At 44.3% G+C, this 23,739-nt stretch overlaps 2 protein-coding genes across 2 annotated transcripts; one reads left to right on the plus strand and one right to left on the minus strand.

Moving 5' to 3' along the window:
• Positions 1–4,116: 4,116 nt before the first annotated feature.
• On the plus strand, positions 4,117–5,832 carry LOC130503940 (uncharacterized). The gene is made up of 3 exons (XM_056998510.1): positions 4,117–4,288; positions 4,451–5,190; positions 5,236–5,832. Exons 1-3 carry the CDS (start codon positions 4,117–4,119, stop codon positions 5,830–5,832), a joined length of 1,509 nt encoding a protein of 502 aa, XP_056854490.1.
• A 14,180-nt stretch (positions 5,833–20,012) lies between these two features.
• LOC130503939 (uncharacterized) lies at positions 20,013–22,578 on the minus strand. Its single transcript, XM_056998509.1, has 2 exons — positions 21,064–22,578; positions 20,013–21,001 (listed from the first exon to the last, which is right to left on the minus strand). Exons 1-2 carry the CDS (start codon positions 22,249–22,251, stop codon positions 20,432–20,434), a joined length of 1,758 nt encoding a protein of 585 aa, XP_056854489.1. The 5' UTR covers positions 22,252–22,578; the 3' UTR covers positions 20,013–20,431.
• Positions 22,579–23,739: the final 1,161 nt, after the last annotated feature.

Below are 23,739 nucleotides of genomic sequence, written 5' to 3' on the forward strand. Positions count from 1 at the left end.
AAGTAAGAAGATATCCCACTTTCTTCCAGATGATTCCAGATTAGCCTGTTCGGACAATATGGATATCTTCATGATTTCTTATCAAACCAGGATGAACCACGATCTAAGAAGCTTTATTTGGAACCACTAATCAGTGGAGAATAACCAGGAAGTTGAATAATCTCATAGGAGTTTTGTGAGTAAGAAGATATCCCCACTTTCTATCCAGATGATTCCAGATTAGCCTGTTCGGACATATGCCATTATCTTCATGATTCTTATCAAACCAGGATGAACCAATATAAGAAGCTTGATTTGGAACCACTAATCAGTGGAGAATAACAAGGAAGTTGAATAAATCTCATAGGAGTTGTGAGTAAGAAATATCCCACTTTCTATCCAGATGATTCCAGATTAGCCTGTTCGGACATATGGCAATATCTTCATGATTCTTATCAAACCAGGATGAACCACGATCTAAGAAGCTTTATTTGAACCACTAATCAGTGGAGAATAACCAGGAAGTTGAATAAATCTCAAGTGTTGTGAGTAAGAAGATATCCCACCTTCTATCCAGATGATTCCAGATTAGCCTGTTCGGACATATGCATTATCTTCATGATTCTTATCAAACCAGGATGAACCAATATCTAAGAAGCTTGATTGGAACCACTAATCAGTGGAGAATAACCAGGAAGTTGAATAAATCTCATAGGAGTTGTGAGTAAGAAGATATCCCTTTCTATCCAGATGATTCCAGATTAGCCTGTTCGGACATATGGCAATATCTTCATGATTCTTATCAAAACAGGATGAACCAATATTAAGAAGCTTTATTGGAACCACTAATCAGTGGAGAATAACCAGGAAGTTGAATAAATCTCATAGGAGTTGTGAGTAAGAAGATATCCCACTTTCTATCCAGATGATTCCAGATTAGCCTGTTCGGACATATGGCAATATCTTCATGATTCTTATCAAACCAGGATGAACCACGATCTAAGAAGCTTTATTTGAACCACTAATCAGTGGAGAATAACCAGGAAGTTGAATAAATCTCATAGAGTTGTGAGTAAGAAGATATCCCACTTTCTATCCAGATGATTCCAGATTAGCCTGTTCGGACATATGGCATTATCTTCATGATTCTTATCAAACCAGGATGAACCACGATCTAAGAAGCTTTATTTGGAACCACTAATCAGTGTGGAGAATAACCAGGAAGTTGAATAAATCTCAAGGAGTTTGAGTAAGAAGATATCCCACTTTCTATCCAGATGATTCCAGATTAGCCTGTTCGGACATATGCCATTATCTTCATGATTCTTATCAAACCAGGATGAACCACGATCTAAGAAGCTTTATTTGGAACCACTAATCAGTGGAGAGAATAACCAGGAAGTTGAATAAATCTCATAGGATTTGTGAGTAAGAAGATATCCCACTTTCTATCCAGATGATTCCAGATTAGCCTGTTCGGACATATGGCAATCTTCATGATTCTTATCAAACCAGGATGAACCACGATCTAAGAAGCTTTATTTGGAACCACTAATCAGTGGAGAATAACCAGGAAGTTAAATAAATCTCATAGAGTTGTGAGTAAGAAGATATCCCACTTTCTATCCAGATGATTCCAGATTAGCCTGTTCGGACATATGGCAATATCTTCATGATTCTTATCAAACCAGGATGAACCACGATCTAAGAAGCTTTATTTGGAACCACTAATCAGTGGAGAATAACCAGGAAGTTGAATAAATCTCATAAGTGTTGTGAGCAGAAGATATCCCACCTTCTATCCAGATGATTCCAGATTAGCCTGTTCGGACATATGCCATTATCTTCATGATTCTTATCAAACCAGGATGAACCACGATCTAAGAAGCTTTATTTGGAACCACTAATCAGTGGAGAATAACCAGGAAGTTGAATAAATCTCATAGGAGTTGTGAGTAAGAAGATATCCCACTTTCTATCCAGATGATTCCAGATTAGCCTGTTCGGACATATGCAATATCTTCATGATTCTTATCAAACCAGGATGAACCACGATCTAAGAAGCTTTATTTGGAACCACTAATCAGTGGAGAATAACCAGGAAGTTGAATAAATCTCATAGGAGTTGTGATTAAGAAGATATCCCACTTTCTATCCAGATGATTCCAGATTAGCCTGTTCGGACATATGGCAATATCTTCATGATTCTTATCAAACCAGGATGAACCAATATCTAAGAAGCTTTATTGGGAACCACTAATCAGTGGAGAATAACCAAGAAGTTGAATAAATCTCATAGGAGTTGTGAGTAAGAAGATATCCCACTTTCTATCCAGATGATTCCAGATTAGCCTGTTCGGACATATGCCATTATCTTCATGATTCTTATCAAACCAGGATGAACCACGATCTAAGAAGCTTTATTTGGAACCACTAATCAGTGGAGAATAACCAGGAAGTTGAATAAATCTCATAGGAGTTGTGAGTAAGAAGATATCCCACTTTCTATCCAGATGATTCCAGATTACCCTGTTCGGACATATGCAATATCTTCATGATTCTTATCAAACCAGGATGAACCATATCTAAAGAAGCTTGATTGGGAACCACTAATCAGTGGAGAATAACCAGGAAGTTGAATAAATCTCATAGGAGTTGTGAGTAAGAAGATATCCCACTTTCTATCCAGATGATTCCAGATTAGCCTGTTCGGACATATGCCATTATCTTCATGATTCTTATCAAACCAGGATGAACCACGATCTAAGAAGCTTTATTTGGAACCACTAATCAGTGGAGAATAACCAGGAAGTTGAATAAATCTCATAGGAGTTGTGAGTAAGAAGATATCCACTTTTCTATCCAGATGATTCCAGATTAGCCTGTTCGGACATATGACATTATCTTCATGATTCTTATCAAACCAGATGATGTGATCATGGGACCAACAAACTTGATAAAAGAGGTGATCAAGGATAAGCAAGATGAAGATGGAGATGCTTGGCCATTCCCAAAGGTCCCATGACTCGTGCAGTGACAAAAAGACTCCATGAAGCTGTTGAAACATACTTAAGATGTCTTGGAAGCAAGAAGATTGTCTTGGTCGTAGCTTGAGCAACCAAGACACACTTTACCACACTTCAAGCTGAACCTTCAAGCTGATCATCATCTAGGCAAGTGGCTTGTGTGTACTCTTTTTCCCTTAGTTGGTTTTGTCCCACTGGATTTTCCAACTAAGGTTTTTAATGAGCCATGAATTCACTTTCATATCACCTAGATGATGTATCTTTGGTGCATCTCGGATGCTTTGGACCAACCACATATCTACCTTATGTTATCTTTAATCTATAGTCTTTATTTCTTATCTTATGTGTTGCAAACTCTTTTTAAATTTAGTCTTTGGTCTTTGTTGATTACCAAGGGAGCGTGTTCCCTTTAATGATCTCGAGAACTTGAGCCTGTTCAAGTCTTCTCTCTATTCAAACTTGTCGCAAGCTTCTTTCTATGCAATCATCTTTTAATCAAAAACCTTTGTTCTCTCTTAAACTTGTTTGCGAGTTCTTGAGCGATCTTGTTGGTGTGTAGTATCCAGCAAACCCTAGGTGTCTAAGTTGGTGTGTCATATCCGATCTAGTCATCTAAAAGTGTCAAGGAGTCTTTCCGCAACTCTTTGAATCAACCATCAGTCCACTACCTGGAAGATCTTGAGTCTTTGCCTCGATCTTGCAAGGATCTATCCATATCATCCAGAGAATACATCCTAGGATCTCATTAAGTGGTATCAGAGCACTCTGGATAGGGAAGTTCTCGATCTCTCTTTGTTTTTATTTGAACCCTTCGACTTCTTTTGAATCCATCGATTGATCTGTGTTCATCTTTGAGTTATTTCGATAGATCTGATCGTTTAATTACCTATTGTTGTTGTTTGAATCAAATCCTGATAGATCTAAGAAGTTTCATCATATTTGATCTTGATCTGTTTCGATTTCGTGTGATAGAAGTTATCAAGTATTGATCTTTTCAAAGTGTGTTGCTTTAGATCGCAAGTTTTCCTTTTAAGCAAAGTTGTTTCCTTTTTAAATTTTTTTTTTCTTGAACAACTTACTCGTTTTGATTGTTTCTTTGTCTCAGGTACCAATGGGGAACGAGTCAGATGAGGAAGCAGATTTTGTAAGGAAGAGTAGACTTCTAAGGGAAGAGATGACCGAGCAGTTACAACAAACTCTAATCACTACTGTGGCTGACATGATCAAGACTAGCATCACGGGTCTTCGTGATGAGATAAGACAAGAGCTAAGACAAGCTACTGGTCAGGGCCATAGTAATGAGTCTAGGAGAGAAAGAAGAGGACAGAGTCCACAAAATCATCCTGAACCAAGGAGAGACCGTAGAGAACATGCTGGATCACAAGAGACTGACAACTACTATGAGCGCAGCCGGTCTGAACATAGTGGTTCTTCTTCTTCTAGAGTGAGTAGAAGGCAGAGGCGTGATCATGAAGTTAGGAGACCTAAGAAAGAAGAGCTTGGTGGAGTTAAGCTCAAAATACCTCCTTTTCATGGCAAAGTTGATCCGGATGCCTACTTGGAGTGGGAGAAGAAGATTGAGATTGTCTTCAATTGTAAGAACTATACCAACACTCAACGAATCCAACTTGCTGCAACTGAGTTCTATGACTATGCTCTGAGCTGGTGGGATCAGCTGGTTACCATGAGGCGGCTTAACCAAGAATATCCAGTGGAAACATGGAGTGAGATGAAGTCTCTTATGCGCAAGAGGTTTGTACCGAGCCACTACCACAGAGATCTTCACCAGAGACTAAGAAAACTCACTCAAGGAGCTAAGACCGTAGAGGAGTACTATCAAGATATGGAGCTGTTGATGTTAAGAGCCAGTATTTCAGAGGATAGAGAAGCTACTATGTCAAGATTTCTTGGAGGGCTCAACCGAGAAATACAAGATAAGGTGGAGATGCAACACTATGTGGAAATAGAAGAGATGTTGCATAAGGCCATTCTAGTGGAGCAGCAGCTCAAGAGGAAGGGACATTCACGTGGAAGCTATGGGGCTACTCGATTCCAAAGTCCTAAGGAAGATAAGCCTAGCTACCAGAAGGAGAGTAAACCTTATCAGAATAATGACACCAAGCCTAGCAACATCTACAGCAAGGACAAAGGAAAGACAGGAGCCACTGGTTCCAAGACTAGAGATGTCAAGTGCTTTAAGTGTCAAGGGTGTGGGCACTATGCCAATGAGTGTACTAATAAGAAGACGATGATTCTTCATGGAACCGGGGAATATATGTCTCAAGATGAGAAGATACACACTGATCATGAGCAGACTGAAGAAGAGTTTGAAGAAGAACCGGTCAAGGGAAGTTTGTTAGTGACAAGAAGGCTTTTGAATCTTCAAACTAAGGCAGATGAGATCGAGCAACGTGAGAACTTGTTCTACACTAGGTGTTTGGTTCAAGGAAAGGTATGTAGTCTTATCATTGATGGAGGCAGCTGTGTCAACGTAGCTAGCGAGACTATGGTCAAGAAGTTGGGTTTGCAAGTTCAGAAGCATCCAACACCGTATAGACTGCAGTGGCTTAATGAGCAGGGCGAGATGAGGGTCTCTAATCAAGTAGTGGTGCCTATAACCATAGGGAGATATGAGGACGAGATCTTATGTGATGTGATACCTATGGAAGCAAGCCATATTCTTCTCGGACGACCATGGCAATCTGATAGACATGTGATACATGATGGCTTCACCAACAAGCACTCGTTTGAATTCAAAGGTAAGAAGACAGTGCTGGTGCCATTAACCCCTAAAGAAGTGCAAGAGGATCAGCTCCATCTACAGTAAAAGAAAGAGATTGAACTCAAAACTGATCTCAACAAGCAGCATAGCTTCTATGCCAAACAGGGAGATGTCAAACGAATTCTCTACTCTCAAAACTCTATTTTGTTGCTTGTAATTAAAGAATCTTTACTAACAACCACTGATCATACACCGGATCATCCGAGTGAACTAGTTTTCTTTTACAGGAATATGCAGATGTGTTTCCAGAAGATAGTTCCAATGGTTTACCTCCAGTTCGTGGGATTGAGCATCATATAGACTTTGTACCTGGTTCCACACTACCAAACCGACCTGCATACAGATTTAATCCAGTGGAGACTAAAGAATTGCAAAGACAGGTAGAGGAACTGATGGAGAAGGGTCATATCCGAGAGAGCTTGAGTCCATGTGCAGTACCAGTACTTCTCGTGCCTAAGAAAGATGGTAGCTGGCACATGTGTGTTGATTGTAGAGCAATCAACAACATAACAGTGAAGTATCGACACCCTATCCCTAGACTTGATGATATGCTTGATGAATTGCATGGTTCTACCATATTTTCTAAGATAGATCTTAAGAGTGGATATCATCAAATTAGGATGAAAGAGGGAGATGAGTGGAAAACTGCATTCAAAACTAAGCATGGTTTATATGAGTGGTTAGTCATGCCTTTTGGATTAACCAATGCTCCTAGTACATTCATGAGATTGATGAATCATGTGCTTAGATCATTCATAGGCATCTTTGTTGTTGTATACTTTGATGATATCCTAGTCTATAGCAAGAGTCTTGATGATCATATAGAACATCTTAGGGCTGTTTTGAATGTTTTGAGGAAAGAAAAGCTTTATGCTAATCAAAAGAAGTGCACCTTTTGCACAGATAACTTGGTTTTCCTAGGTTTTATTGTGAGTGCAGATGGAGTAAAGGTTGATCCCGAGAAGATCAAAGCCATACAAGAGTGGCCAACTCCAACTACAGTGGGAGAAGTAAGGAGTTTTCATAGGATAGCAGGTTTCTATAGGTGCTTTGTGAAGGATTTCAGCACTATAGCAGCTCCACTGACCGAGATCATCAAGAAGGATGTAGGATTCAAGTGGGGAGAAGCACAAGAAACATCATGTCAAATCCTTAAAGAGAAGCTTACTCACTCTCCTCTTCTTATGCTTCCTGATTTTTCTAAAACCTTTGAAATAGAATGTGATGCCTCAGGAATTGGAATTGGTGCTGTATTGATGAAGGATAAAAGACCCATAGCATACTTCAGTGAGAAGCTTGGAGGAGCAACTCTCAACTATGCAACGTATGACAAGGAGTTGTATGCTTTGGTGAGGGCCTTGCAAACATGGCAACACTATCTGTGGCCTAAGGAGTTTGTTATCCACACAGACCATGAGTCTCTCAAGTATCTTAAGGGACAGAACAAGCTCAGCAAAAGACATGCGAGATGGGTTGAGTTCATAGAAACCTTTCCTTATGTGATCAAATACAAACAAGGTAAGGACAATATAGTGGCTGATGCACTATCTCGGAGGTATGTTCTCTTAAACACTCTTGATGCTAAGCTACTAGGCATTGAACAACTTAAAGAAATGTATGAAACTGATCCTGAGTTTAAAGATGCATACAAGTCGTGTGAAAAATTTGCTGCTGGTCATTATTTTAGACAAGATGGATTTCTCTTTTATGAAAATCATTTGTGTGTGCCTAATTGTTCTTTGAGAGATTTGTTTGTTAGGGAATCACATGGAGGAAGTCTTATGGGACATTTTGGTATTGCCAAGACTCTTAAAGTTTTGCAGGATCATTTCTTTTGGCCTCGCATGAAGAGAGATGTGGAGAAAAATCTGTGAGAGATGTGCAACCTGTAAACAAGCTAAGTCCAAAGTCCAAGCTCACGGTTTGTATACTCCTTTACCCATTCCTTATCATCCTTGGAATGACATCTCTATGGATTTTATTGTTGGATTGCCTAGGACTAGAACCGGAAAGGATTCAATCTTTGTAGTTGTTGATAGGTTCTCCAAAATGGCACACTTCATTGCTTGTCACAAAACTGATGATGCCTTGCATATTGCTAACTTGTTCTTTAGAGAGATTGTGCGTCTGCATGGCATGCCTAGAACTATAGTATCTGATAGAGACACCAAGTTTCTTAGTTACTTTTGGAAGACACTTTGGTCTAAGTTAGGCACTAAACTGTTGTTCTCTACTACTTGTCACCCACAAACTGATGGTCAAACTGAAGTAGTGAATAGAACTTTAGGAACACTCTTGCGTGCATTCATAAAGAAGAACTTGAAATCATGGGAATACTGTTTGCCTCATTGTGAATTTGCATATAATCATGATGTGCACTCTGCTTCTAAGTTTTCTCCTTTTGAAATTGTTTATGGGTTCAATCCCACCTCTCCTTTGGATTTAATACCTTTACCTGAGTGTGAAAGGATTAGTATGGATGGCAAAAAGAAGGCAGAGATGGTGAAGCAACTTCATGAGCAAGCAAGGCGCAATATTGAAGAGAAAACCAAGCAGTATGTTAAACATGCTAATAAGGGCAAACGAGAGATGATCTTTGAAGAAGGTGATCCAGTATGGGTTCACCTAAGGAAAGAGAGGTTTCCTAATCAAAGGAAGTCCAAGCTCATGCCGAGAATAGATGGACCTTTTGAGGTCACAAAGAAGATCAGCAACCATGCTTACAAGCTGGATCTCCAAGGTAAGTATGATGTGAGTAATAGTTTTAATGTTACTGACTTGATCCCTTTTATTGCAGATGAACCAGATTTGAGGACAAATCCTTTTCAAGAGGGAGGGGATGATGTGATCATGGACCAACAACTTGATAAAGAGGTGATCAAGGATAAGCAAGATGAAGATGGAGATGCCTTGGCCATTCCCAAAGGTCCCATGACTCGTGCAGTGACAAGAAGACTCCATGAAGCTGTTGGAAACATACTTAAGATGTCTTGGAAGCAAGAAGATTGTCTTGGTCGTAGCTTGAGCAACCAAGACACACTTACCACACTTCAAGCTGAACCTTCAAGCTGATCATCATCTAGGCAAGTGGCTTGTGTGTACTCTTTTTCCTTTAGTTGGTTTTGTCCCACTGGGTTTTCCAACTAAGGTTTTTAATGAGGCCATGCGTTCACTTTCATATCACCTAGATGATGTATCTTTGGTGCATCTCGGATGCTTTGGACCAACCACATATCTACCTTATGTTATCTTTAATCTATAGTCTTTATTTCTTATCTTATGTGTTGCAAACTCTTTTAAATTTAGTCTTTGGTCTTTGTTTGATTACCAAGGGAGCGTGTTCCCTTTAATGATCTCGAGAACTTGAGCCTGTTCAAGTCTTCTCTCTATTTAAACTTGTCGCAAGCTTCTTTCTATGCAATCATATTTTAATCAAAAACCTTTGTTCTCTCTTAAACTTGTTTGCGAGTTCTTGAGCGATCTTGTTGGTGTGTAGTATCCAGCAAACCCTAGGTGTCTAAGTTGGTGTGTCATATCCGATCTAGTCATCTAAAAGTGTCAAGGAGTCTTTCCGCAACTCTTTGAATCAACCATCAGTCCACTACCTTGAAGATCTTGAGTCTTTGCCTCGATCTTGCAAGGATCTATCCATATCATCCAGAGAATACATCCAGATTAGCCTGTTCGGACATATGCCATTATCTTCATGATTCTTATCAAACTAGGATGAACCAATATGTAAGAAGCTTTATTTGGAACCATTAATCAGTGGAGAATAACCAGGAAGTTGAATAAATCTCATAGGAGTTGTGAGTAAGAAGATATCCCACTTTCTATCCAGATGATTCCAGATTAGCATGTTCAGACATATGACATTATCTTCATGATTCTATCAAACCAGGATGAACCAATATGTAAGAAGCTTGATTCGGAACCACTAATCGGTGGAGAATAACCAGGAAGTTCAATAAATCTCATAGGAGTTGTGAGTAAGAAGATATCCCACTTTCTATCCAGATGATTCCAGATTAGCCTATTCGGACATATGGTAATATGTTCATGATTCTTATCAAACCAGAATAAACCACGATCTAAGAAGGTTTATTTGGAACCACGATCTAAGAAGCTTTATTTGGAACCACTAATCAGTGGGAATAACCAGGAAGTTGAATAAATCTCATAAGTGTTGTGAGCAAGAAGATATCCCACCTTCTATCCAGATGATTCCAGATTAGCCTGTTCTGACATATGCTATTATCTTCATGATTCTTATCAACCCAGAATGAACCAATATGTAAGAAGCTTTATTTAGAACCACTAATCAGTGGAGAATAACCAGGAAGTTGAATAAATCTCATAGGAGTTGTGAGTAAGAAGATATCCCACTTTCTATCCAGATGATTCCAGATTAGCCTGTTCAGACATATGGCAATATCTTCATGATTCTTATCAAACCAGGATGAACCACGATCTAAGAAGCTTTATTTGGAACCACTAATCAGTGGAGAATAACCAGGAAGTTGAATAAATGATGAGGACATTGAACCTGACCTTACTGAACCTGACATTCAAGACATGATCAGCAACATTACTAAACCAGATACTGAGCAAGAAGTGTCCATACCAACCGTGTTCAAGGGAGCTATCACTAGACAAAGAGCTAAGATACTTCAACATAAATTTAATGAGAGCATGATACTTGCTTCTGATCTTGGACAGGTTAAACAAGCTGAGGAGATTACCAAAGAAGTCATCAAGGGAGATGCCGAGAAGGAGGAGGAGCCAAAGGAGAGTCCTCAAGCATCCAGAGAAGATCTTTGGCCATTCATACCAGACCAAAGTCACAACCATTTGATGATCATTACCATAGAAGAACCCATTGCTTAAGAAGGTATCTTGGACAGAGTCTAGCTACTAAGCAAGATCTTTGTGTGTGCTCTTTTCCTTGCTCTTGGTTTTGTCCCACAAGGTTTTCCCGGAGGAAGGTTTTTAACGAGGCCACAGCTAGCTTAACACATCATCTATATGCATCTCGGTCCAAGACTAAAGAAGACTCATTGCTTCTTTCTTTCCTTATTTGAACCTTAGTCTATTTTAAGTATTTATTTTGCGTAACAAGGAGTTTTTCCTTGAGTCTTTATATTGTTTGGCGAAACCATTTGGAGAGTTACACTTGATATTTTATAAAACTTTTCTTTCAAAGAAAACCTAGAGCTCTCAACTAAACTCGCAGCCACCTCCTTGCCTTGTGAGACCAGTACCTCCACGGCTTGAAGGTTCCCTTGTGTTGTATCACGAGCCTTCCATCTCTCGTGTGGTGCACTTCAATCCACCTTGTTCTTAGTCCACGGTTTCTCTTGGTTGATTAGATCAAACAATAGAACCACCTCTTGATCTAGAACGGCTCCATCTCTCTTGCTTGGATCATACAGCCTTTGTCAGCCTAGGCTTGTATCATTTCTGGTATCAGAGCTGAAGTTCCTTCAGCATCAGGTTGTATCTATCCTCTCTACTTGTTTTAAAATCGTGTTAGGTTATCTTTTCATTCAAAAAAAAAATGTAAATCGTTTGATCCCTTTTCATATAGTTAGAGTTGCATATTCATATTTGAAAACCCATAAAAAGTGTGTTCTTCGTTAGTGCATCATTAGATCGAGTTATTTTGATTAGCTAGATCATCTTTTCAAAAAAAAAAATTTCAAAACGTGTTCTTCAAGTTGCATATTTCAAACTTCCTTTTTGGTAGACTTTGTCATAATAGTGTATTCGATTTTTCCTTTTGTTTCTTTCTTTGATTTTTTTTCCTTTTTTGCATCAAATCCCATCTTTACTTCTTTCTTTTCCTTGAACAGCACTAAGGTTTAATCTTTAACTTACAGGAACTATGGGAGAAGCATCCGAGTTGGCTACTATGATGCAAGCCTTCAACGCCATGAGGGAAGAGATGAAGGAGATGCGCCAAGACCTTGGAGATAGGCTAACCAGAGTTGAGCAGAGACCCGCGGCTCAAGCTACTCAAACTGCTGAGAGGTTTCCAAACCGAAACCAGCAGTACCAAGCTCCAAACAAAAGGCGTACTGGAGTACACTTCAATGATGATCCGGAGACTAGTACTCGGAACCAACAGAATGAAGAAGACACTGGACCACAACATGGTCCTTATCCGAGGGCAAGAGTTCAACAAGATGACTATGGAGAAGAGGTAGAGGAGGAAGAGGATTACCTACCTCCACATAGAGCTCCACGGAGACCCATCCGCAACCAAGGCTATGAGGAAGATGACTATGCACCTCAACAGAGAGGACATCGCCAACAACACCACAACCAAGGACCGGATCTTCTAAAGATGACACCACCACAGTATGCGGGAAAGGTTGACCGTGAGGCTTACCTTGATTGGGAAAAGAGGATGGATCACATCTTTGCTTACTACAACCATCCTGGCCCCAAGAGAGTTGCTTTGGCAGTAGCTCAGCTCACGGATAATGCCTTATCCTGCTGGGATAGATTGTGCACTGACCGTAGGAGAGGGCACTTGAGGCGACTAGACTCCTGGTTAGACATGAAAGATGCTATGAGGCTGAGGTTTGTGCCACAACACTATCACAGAGACTTGCACAAGAAGTTCAGGACACTTAAGCAAGGGAGCAAGTCAGTTGAGGATTACTATGAGGAGTTTGAGAAGCTGAGAAATCGCCTTGATCTTAATGAAAATGAAGAAACCATCATGGCTCAATTCATAGATGGGTTGCAAGATAGAGTGAGCAGTAAGGTTGAGAGACAAGCTTATGGGGATCTCAAATACCTATTCCACTTAGCAGTACAAGCCGAGCAACATATCAAGAAGAAGAGCACCAGAGGCAGGTCTCAATCCAACTGGAACTCCAACAACAACATCAACTACAACAAGCCAGTAGACAAAGGGAAAGGGATTGAGGGAGATACTCGTTCCAAGTCTCAATCTGTGGATACCAGCAAAGACACCAGTACGGATCCAACCAAGACTACTACTCCTCAACGTGCCAGAGACATCACTTGTTTCAAATGTAAGGGCCGAGGACATATGGCTAGAGAATGCCAAACCAGAGAGTGATGATGCTCACTGATGATGGGTATGAATCACATGATGAGGATGCACCTGAGTTACAAGCGGACTATGGAGAATTGCAATACCCAGACGTGGGAGAGAGCTTAATGATAAGGCGTGTGCTTAGTGTTCTAGTAGAACCCGCTGAGACTATCCAAAGAGAAAACATCTTCCATAGCAGATGCACTATTAAAGGCAAGGTATGTAACCTCATCATTGATGGTGGGTCTTGTAGTAATGCCGCGAGTGCTTACATGGTTGATAAGCTTGGCTTAGTCAAGGTCCAGCATCCGCATCCATATAGGCTAAGATGGTTAGATGATAAGGTTGAGCTGCAGATCAAAGAGCAAGTTACTATCCCTTTTAGCATTGGTAAGTATCAAGATGAGGTAGTTTGTGATGTAGTGCCTATGCAAGCTGGGCATGTATTGTTAGGTCGACCTTGGCAATGGGATAGAGAGACAAGACATGATGGTAGATCAAACATGTATACATTCATGCATAACAAGCGTAAGATTAGTCTAGCTCCTCTCACTCCTGCTCAAGTTCATGAATTGCATTTGCAAATGGTTAAGTAGAAGGAAAAATCTGTTAAGTCAAATTTCCTAATCCAGCCTAGTCATATAAGAAAGGCAACTGCTACCAAACACACAATGCTACTAATGATCTTTAAGGAGCTTTTGAGTGCAGGTTCAGGTGAAGTGGAGTATCCACCAGAGATTACTAAGCTTCTTGACAAGTTCAAAGACTTGTTTCCATAAGCGATTCCACACGGCTTACCACCACTAAGGGGCATTGAGCATCAGATAGATTTCATACCAGGAGCTGCTTTGCCAAAAAAACCAGCTTATAGAGTAAACTCCGAGGAGGCCAAGGAGTTGGAAAGACAAGTTCAGGACCTATTGGACAAGGGGTACGTGAGGGAGAGCCTAAGTCCTTGTGCGGTTCCTGTATTACTAGTACCAAAGAAAGATGGGACTTGGAGGATGTGTGTAGACTGCCGTGCAATCAACAACATCACCATCAAGTACAGACACCCCATTCCCCGACTTGATGACATGCTAGATGAGCTAAGTGGAGCCACCATCTTCTCCAAGATTGATCTTAAGAGTGGGTACCATCAGGTAAGGATGAAAGAAGGTGATGAGTGGAAACAGCTTTTAAAACAAAGCAAGGTCTCTATGAGTGGCTGGTGATGCCATTTGGACTCACCAATGCTCCTAGTACTTTCATGAGGCTTATGAACCACATCCTTAGACCCTACATCAGTAAGTTTGTTGTGGTATATTTTGATGATATTTTAATTTATAGTACAAACTTACTTGATCATGTGTCACATCTTGAGCAAGTATTAGAAACACTTCGTAAAGAAGGACTCTATGCAAACCTCAAGAAGTGCACATTCTGCACTGATAAACTTGTCTTCCTAGGTTTTGTTGTGAGTTCACAGGGATTACAGGTTGATGAAGAGAAGGTTAGAGCAATCCAAGAATGGCCAGTACCCACAAGCATCAGTCAAGTCAGAAGCTTTCATGGGCTAGCCAGTTTCTACAGGCTGTTTGTTCAGGATTTCAGTAGCATAGCAGCACCTCTCACTGCCATTGTCAAGAAGAGTGTTGGATTCATGTGGGAGAAAGCTCAAGAAGAGGCTTTTCAGGCCCTCAAATACCGGCTAACTCATGCACCAGTGCTGGCTTTACCAGACTTCAATAAGACATTTGAAGTAGAGTGTGATGCCTCAGGAATTGGGATTGGGGCAGTACTACTTCAAGGAGGCAAACCAGTGGCTTTCTTCAGTGAGAAACTCAGTGGAGCTGCTCTTAACTACCCTACCTATGACAATGAGCTATATGCCTTGGTGAGAACTTTGGAGACATGGCAGCACTATCTCTTATCCAAGGAATTTGTGGTGCACACTGATCATGAGACCCTTAAACATCTAAGAGGACAAACCAATCTCAAGAGAAGACATGCTAGGTGGCTGGAGTTTATAGAAACCTTTCCATACATCATCAAGTACAAGAAGGGTAAAGAGAACATTGTAGCTGATGCACTCTCCAGGAGACATGCCTTGATTGCCACAATGGAAGCTAAGGTGCTAGGATTTGAGTTCATCAAGGAACTATATGGGGAGGATCCGGATCTTGCTGACTCCTACACCAGCTGCACTAAAGGACCTCACGGGAAGTTCTACTTGCATGAGGGGTTCTTGTTTAAGGGCAAGAGATTATGTATCCCTCAGTGTTCTTTGAGAGACCTGATCACTAGGGAAGCTCACGGAGGAGGTCTCATGGGACATTTTGGAGTAGACAAGACACTTACTGTGGTCAGAGAGCATTTTTATTGGCCGCACCTAAAGAAGACAGTAGAGGCTCATTGTGCAAGATGTGTGGTATGCAAGAAAGCTAAGTCAAGAGTACAACTGTTGGGGTCAAAATCAGTCAAGACAAAATCGATGTCCGAAAGTCTCGGAAAAACATGAAAGATGTTTGAACAACCTCGAGAGACTAATTGGTAATCGAGAAACCTTGGAAAAATATTAAGCTAGAGATTAATCATCTTGAAATCAACGGCTAGAAACGTTTTCTACACGAGGAAAAACCTACGGAAAACTAAAAAGAACGCAAAAACACGCACAAGCCGAAGGAACCAAGCAGCCGACTCCGGTCGTGGCCGTGGCTGCCGGGCGGCTAGCCCCGTGCTGGCCGTAGCCGCCGGTGGCTAGCGCTCGTGCTGGCCGTGGCCGCCGGGCGGCAAGCCCCGTGCTGGCCGTGGCCGCCGGCGGCTAGCGCCCGTGCTGGCCGTGGCCGCCGGGCGGCTAGCCCCCGTGCTGGCCGTGGCTGGCGGCGGCTAGCGCCCGTGGTGGCCGTGGTCGCCGGGCGGCTAGCCCCCGTGCTGGCCGTGGCCGCCGGCGGCCTGCACCCGTGCTGGCCGTGGTCGCCGGGTGGCTAGCCCCGTGATGGCCGTAGCCGGCGGCGGCTAGCGCCCGTGTCGACCGTGGTCGCCAGGCGGCTAGCCCCGTGCTGGCTCGGGTCGTCGGACGGCTAGTCTTCGTGCCTAAGTTCTAGGCCCCCGGATTGCCAGAAATCAGTGTTTTGCGACTTTCCGAGATCCCGCGAACGAAACTCCTTTTCCTGCTCCAAGATTTCGGAGAACCCGTAAGACGTCAACGGACAGAAAGACTTCGTATAAAACGGTGATGGTTATCTTAAAACACCATTCGCCTCAGCAATGGATCAGAGATCTTTCAAAAGACTCGACATCCAAGTAGGAGCATTCTTTCAAAGAAATCGTAGGAAACAACGAAAGTCCAGAAGACGGCCCGAAAGGGACCAAACCCGATCGGACGGTCCATTTACGATTCTCTAAAAGATAGATACGACGGTTTACAATTATCTTCACATAACAAGATAAATGTTAAACTTCCGAAAGGATAAATGTCAACTTTCCGAAAGGATAAATGTCAACTTTCCCGATAAACACGAAGGCCGACGAAAATGGAAAAGCCCAGCTCGCGGCAGACTCAGTCCATCAAGAATAGACCGTCATATGGGAGTATATAAGCAAGGCTAGGAGCAGAGGAAGAGGGATCCGAAATCAGAAGAAAGAAACCACTCTAGAGCAACTTAGAACTTAGGCTTTTATTTCCTTTTTAGCGAGCTGCGACTCGACTAGGTTAGATCTAGGTTTTGAGACTAGCGACGATCGACAGCTCTTGCGGCCGAGATCTCGACCTGTTGTTCGAACGCTCTCCGCAAATTCGGAAATAAGATTCTTTATTTTGCTCTCTTTATTTTACGCATTTATTCCCAAACTATACTCGTATTAACTTCGTCGTGCGTGGCCCAGCAGATAGCCGGGGTCCTCGGGGAAAACTAGGTCAACTTAGTTTTCCTACGTTTAAACTTAACTAAAATCGACAGTGCGAATTTCGGTTCCCACAGTTTGGCGCTAGAAGGAGGGGGATACACGGATTTATCTTTCTCGCAACTACGCACGCCCAGTTAAGCATGACTGCTAACGAAGACAAGCAAACGCACGACGGACCAGCCGCCGATGCCAACGCTGAGAAGACTCCTGCCGGAAACGTATCGACGGTCACTGCCGAGGCAAACACCGCGATGCTGGACCAGGGGAAGGAACTGTTCGCCACCGCCCAGAAACGGTCGGAAGAACAAGAGAAACTAATGGCTTCACTCGCTAAACAGGTCAATACCTTAACAGCGAAAAGCAAACTCCCGCGCGGATCCACCAAGGTGAGGCGTGTCAGGAAGCTCGACTTCGGAACTGCCGGAGACCAAGAAAAAGATGCCCCGAGAAAATCCCCGGAACTCATCCCTGACGATACCACTCCGGCGGGGCAGAAGAAAACGACGGATAACCTCCCATCTCCCGCAAGGGAAAACGAAGGAGACGACGTCGAAAGAATCAATCTGGATATCAGCGATCAATCGGATCCGTCCGACGAAGACGCCGACATCCACCACAGAAGGACCCGAAGTCATTCAGCTCGACTGGCGGCAGCCTTCGAAAAACCCATGACAGAAGAGGAAGAAGACCTCTACTGGTCAGAGCAAGAAAGGTTGGCTGAAGACCAGACTCGGGCCTATCGCAGCCAACGTAGACAAAGGAGCGCGAACGGCGCCAACGAGATCCATGATTTGCGCGAGTACATCGCAAAAACTGCAGCCGAGGTGAAAGCGGTAAAATCGCAGATTCACCACGCAACCAGCACTGCCCCCGAGATCGACCTGCTCCTCGAGGAATCGAGAAAGACTCCGTTCACCTCTCGAATCACGGACGCACGAGTCTCAGATCCCGGGAAAATAAAGCTTCCCACCTACGACGGAACCACAGATCCGAAGGCACATCTGCAGTCCTTCCAGATTGCGATGGCGAGGTCTAAACTTCCGGAGCGGGAAAAGGACGTCGGCTGCTGTCTCCTATTCGTCGAGAACCTCAGAGGTGCTGCGCTCGAGTGGTTCTCACACTTGAAAAGAAACTCCATCGGAAGTTTCCGCCAGCTTGCTTCAGCTTTTCTGAAGCAATTCTCCATGTTCATGGACAGGGAAACTTCCGACGTAGACCTTTGGAGTCTAATTCAAAAGGAAGATGAACCGCTCCGCGACTACATAAGGAGGTTCAAACTCGTGATGTCCAGGGTAACAGGCCTCAGCGACAGAGTCGCCATCGACGCCCTGAGAAAAAACCTCTGGTACAAATCGAAATTCCGAAAGTGGATTTCTTTGGAGAGGCCACGCACCATCCAGGACACTCTCCACAAGGCGACGGATTTCATCATCATGGAAGAAGAGATGAAAGTCCTAGCGCAAAAGCATGGACCGCAGAAAGCGTCCGGCAAGAAGAAAACCTCTCGTAACGACAAGTACGTCCATCACGAAGGGGAAGACGTCCAAGGCGAACATAACTACGCCGTCAATTCCGAACAAGGAAGGACCGCCGGAAACACTTGGACGCGGAACTCGTACAAGGACAATTCCAGCTGCGAGTTCCATCAGACGAGAGGTCACTCCACCGCCAACTGCAAAGTCCTCGGCGCTAGACTCATTACGAAGCTGCTTGCCGGCGAACTAGCAACGGTCAGGAGCGTGAAAGACCTGCTCCTAGATTCTGACCGTCCGCCGAAGACCGACGGAGCCAATCCCGAGAATAACGCTCCTGGAACTCAATCGGGCGAAAAACGCGGACGGAGACAAGACGGCGAAGGAAACAACAACAACCGCCAAAGGATCAACATGATCATCGGAGGATCGCATTTTTACCAGGACTCCGTTTCGTCGATCAAAGCCTACGGACGGAGGGCCGAAACAAGCCCCGGATGGTGTCCAGAGGACGACGTTCCCAATCACGCAATCATCTTCGAGGAACAGGATACGGCCGGACTCGATAAACCCCACTACGATCCTCTGGTCATCGACTTGGTGATTCAGGATCTCGAAGTCGGCCGCATCCTCATCGACACAGGAAGCACGGTCAACATCATGTTCCGCGACACTCTGCAGAGGATGAACATACCCCTCGGAGAAGTCATCCCAGAACCAAGACCGTTGACTGGATTCTCGGGCGTCACGTCCATGACCCTCGGAAAAATCAGACTCCCGGTCATGGCTAAAGAAGTCACGAAGATCGTCGAATTCGCGGTAGTGGATAACCCGGCTATCTATAACGCCATAATGGGAACTCCTTGGATAAACGCCATGAAGGCAGTCCCGTCCACTTACCATCTCAGCGTCAAGTTTCCAACACCGACTGGAACAGCGGTAATCTGGGGAAGCCAAAAACAGTCGCGACTCTGCTTCCTGGCCGAACATAAATTGCGCAGCAATCGGAACGCCCCAGTAGCTAACCCGAAGCGAACTAAGAAGCATCTGAGTATCTCCGAGAACTCAGCAAAGAACAGCTCGGATTTGTCCGAACAGGCCACAACTCAGGATAGCGGGAAAATCCTCGAGTCCATCGCCGAAAAAACGGATAACCTAACTCCCAACGCGACCACCGACTTAGCTGAAACAGTCAAGGCGCCGGAAATCGTGGAGTAATAGCAAACCGCGATAGAAACAGAACTACGAGATGGCTTGATCCTCGCAAGAGGTACGTAGGCAGCTCGTCGCAACCCGACGAGTTCAGCTATCCCCCTCACCAAAAAGGGGGGGGGGAGATGGGGACAAACATCCTTGTACTCCCGCAAAAATACTTTTCACATGTACTCTACATTATAAAGTCTTTAATTCAAATGCTTACTCAACGCATAAACATTACGGAAAACGAAAATCATATCTTTGAGGAACGCGAGACGTCGTTAGTTCCCGAAAAGTCTTGATTCTCCATTCTCCTCCAAACAGTCCATCCGCGACTCTAAAAAACTCTATCAAACAGTCTGTCCGCGACTCTAAAATTCATTTCCGTCGATTGGCCCCGACGGAAAAACATAGAAACGTTTCACTCAATCAAATTCGTAGTCTGGCTTCTAACGAAGTCCTCTTGCATCCGACAAGGATACCATAGCGCGCTATACAAAAAATCCAAATTTTGGTTAGCTCTTCGTAAAGGAAGTAGCTCGACTCGTATCCAAACGAATCATATAAGCCGATAAGCACTTCGCAGATTCTAAAACGGTACGAGTCAGGTCGAAATCGCAAACAGGCAAAACGAAAGCCGATTTGTCATCGCACAGCTTCAGTCCGAAAGTAGACCTAGGTCTTGCCCTAAACCCGGCCTTGCTGGTATCTAAGACATCTCATAGGCATAAGTATCCAGAATACGAGATTCCAAAATTTGCCTCTTATCGCTTACAAACCTAACGTTCGCTACAAAGTAACCTACGGATCAAGCGACAAAAAAAAGAGATTGAATACGAAGTGACTGCACGTATTCAAACCCTCTACACTTGACGAAAGTATAAATCAAAACGCAGAATTCATAAAAGCATTCATAGCAGGGATTCAAAAGCCACCAACGGCCAATCCCGAGAAACACAAAGTCACGCGACCTCCTAAGGGTCGCAACACATACATACAAACAGCCACACTTGGCCTATCACAAATTATAATCGAATGCATAACAATCGGTTAGAGATATTCCAAACGAGGAGTCGGGCTGGTCGACCTCTTCACCCCCGTCGCCTGCATTCAAACCCGCGCCTACATCCGCCGTATCTTCCGAGACTTGGATAGGATTCCACAACTCTCGAATTCTCCCTTCGATCGGAGGAACAAAGGATTCGGCGTTAGCGCATATTCTCATCGAGCCATCCATCGCGGCAAGTTCGCCGGAAAGAGAGAAACCCTCACGCTGCATCTTGTGTAGAGTACCGACCGAACCACGACACTCGCGAAAATCGCCTACAAAGTCCTGAGCCTCTTTGTACGCTTCGAATTCGGTAGAGAAAATTTCGGCCCTTCGGTTCAGCTCGGCGGCAGCTCTTCTCCGCCCGCTCCTTTCCGCACGAACGAGGGCTCGAGCCTGGACCTCGGCTTGCCGGCGTTTTTGCTCCTCCACCTCCAACCGATACTTGGCGAATTCCCTTTCCGTTTCCTCCGCTTTGAAACGGGCCAGCCGGGCAGTACGGAAACTTCCATCGATCGATGCGTTCCACACTCTCACGGCCTGCAAAGAAGTCGAGGTCAAATAAAAAGAAAAGGGGATTTACTCAAGTTTCGAAAACAAACCTCGTTGACCAAGCGAGCACCCTCCGCAGTCACCTTGTCCCTCTCCTCGTTGTCCAAAGACTCGTCACGGGAAAACGCCGGAGGGAGTTCATCAAAGAAGTCACCCGGGGAAGGAACACCCTGATTCTCTGTAGTGAAGTCAGGATCGTATCTCGGCAGCTCACCATTTCCCGACGAGGCCTCGAAAGCAATCCCTTTATCCTTCCGAGATCTCCGCCTCCGCCTTGAAGGGGCAAAAACGTAGGATCCATCATTGACACAGGGCCGCGTACCGCCTCGCGATCGGTGAAGCGCGACCGCCCCTCGAATCCGGTCAAGAGTAAAGGAGTTCCAGGAACAAGGCATTGTCCTAAAAATGTCTCTCTTGGTCGAAAGATCGGAAGGAACATGCGCGAGACACCTGTTCTCTGAACAAAAAAAAAAAACACACACGTTCAGTACTCGCTTTTCGGATTCTAAGAAAGGGGATGCGACAATCTTACCTCGTTGGTACAACCAGTCCGTCGGGAATAGGTGGAGAAAGCCTTCCTCGACAGACTCTCCATCTATCCTCACGAAAAAGAAACGGTCAACGTAATCCTTGGCGTGCGAGGTGACTCCATGGATTACCGAAAAATTGGTCCTCGCCTTCATGGAGTATACTCCATTGATGCTCGTCGTCTTGGAGTTCCACAACCCTTCGAAGTCAGCAGGGCTAAGGTCCATCCCTAACTCGTAACTCAAAATCACAACGCCAAGCCAGCTTTCCAAAGCCGGCACGTTCAGCTGGCTGATTACGATTCCGAAACGGTCGAGAGCCTGAACAATGACCCCAGGGATTGGGAACCACAGTCGGCATTGCGTCAGGAACGCCTCGTAGCAAGTAAAGTAACCCTTCGGAGGATGCTCCGAACTCTCATTCCCACGAGGAATGCGAAACATGACTCCCTTCGGAACCTCATAAAACTCTCGAAGAGTTCCGAGATATTCAGGGGATACTTCGCTCGGCGAGTCAGTTTCCTTACGCGCCCTCAGAGGTCGCCGGGGAATCGGGATCACGGGAAGGGGAGCATCAGAACCGAAGACGGCGTCGCAATACGCGCTCCTGTCAATCTCTGGAACCTCGGGTTTCGGAACTTCCTCCTCGGCATGGAAACTATCCGAAGACGAGTGAGACTGCCTCCTCGAGGATTTTGATCTTGAAGTCATTCTTTTCTTAAAGGTAGAGAGAGAATTTGCAAGAGAGAGATTAACTTAAGATTCTTGGGTGAAATAAGAATGGTAAAGAATTCACAAGTCTTTATAGGCAAGGATTTGACTATTCACCCCGACCTTCGACACGATTTCGTCTCCATACTTTCCTCACGAACCATACCGCAAGCTAGGACCTACAAACCCTACGGCTCCTAGCTAGCTGGGGGGCTAACTGTTGGGGTCAAAATCGGTCAAGACGAAATCGATGTCCGAAAGTCTCGGAAAAACATGAAAGATGTTAGAGCAACCTCGAGAGACTAATTGTTAATCGAGAAACCTTGGAAAAATTAAGTTCGAGATTAATCATCTCGAAATCAACGGCTAGAAACGTTTTCTACACGAGGAAAAACCTACGGAAAACTAAAAAAAACGCAAAAACACGCACAAGCCGAAGGAACCGAGCAGCCGACTCCGGTCGCGGCCGTGGCCGCCGGGCGGCTAGCCCCGTGCTGGCCGTGGCCGCCGGCGGCTAGCGCCGGTGCTGGCCGTGGCCGCCGGGCGGCTAGCCCCGTGCTGGCCGTGGTCGCGGGCGGCTAGCCCCGTGCTGGCTCGGGTCGTCAGACGGGTAGTCTTCGTGCGTAAGTTCTAGACCCCCGGATTGCCAGAAATCCGTGTTTTGCGACTTTCCGAGATCCCGCAAACAAAACTCCTTTTCCTGCTCCAAGATTTCGGAGAACCCGTAAGACATCAACGGACAGAAAGACTTCGTATAAAACGGTGATGGTTATCTTAAAACACCATTCGCCTCAGCAATGGATCGGAGATCTTCCGAAAGACTCGACATCCAAGTAGGAGCATTCTTTCAAAGAAATCGTAGAAACAACAGAAGTCCGGAAGACGGCCCGAAAGGGACCAAACCCGATCGGACGGCCCATTTACGATTCTCTAAAAGATAGATACGACGGTTTACAATTATCTTTACATAACAAGATAAATGTTAAACTTCCGAAAGGATAAATGTCAACTTTCCCGATAAACACAAAGGCCGACGAAAATGGAAAAAGCCCAGCTCGCGGCAGACTCAGTCCATCAAGAATAGACCGTCATATGGGAGTATATAAGCAAGGCTAGGAGCAGAGGAAGAGGGGATCCGAAATCAGAAGAGAGAAACCACTCTAGAGCAACTTAGAACTTAGGCTTTTATTTCCTTTTTAGCGAGCTGCGACTCAACTAGGTTAGATCTAGGTTTTGAGACTAGCGACGATCGACAGCTCTTGCGGCCGAGATCTCGACCTGTTGTTCGAACGCTCTCCGCAAATTCGGAAATAAGATTCTTTCTTTTGCTCTCTTTATTTTACGCATTTATTCCCAAACTATACTCGTCTAAACTTCGTCGTGCGTGGCCCAGCAGATAGCCGGGTCCTCGGGAAAACTAGGTCAACTTAGTTTTCCTACGTTTAAACTTAACTAAAATCGACAGTGCGAATTTCGGTTCCCACAGTT

Source organism: Raphanus sativus, unplaced genomic scaffold, assembly GCF_000801105.2.
Source record: "Raphanus sativus cultivar WK10039 unplaced genomic scaffold, ASM80110v3 Scaffold1250, whole genome shotgun sequence".
Taxonomy (NCBI): domain Eukaryota; kingdom Viridiplantae; phylum Streptophyta; class Magnoliopsida; order Brassicales; family Brassicaceae; genus Raphanus; species Raphanus sativus.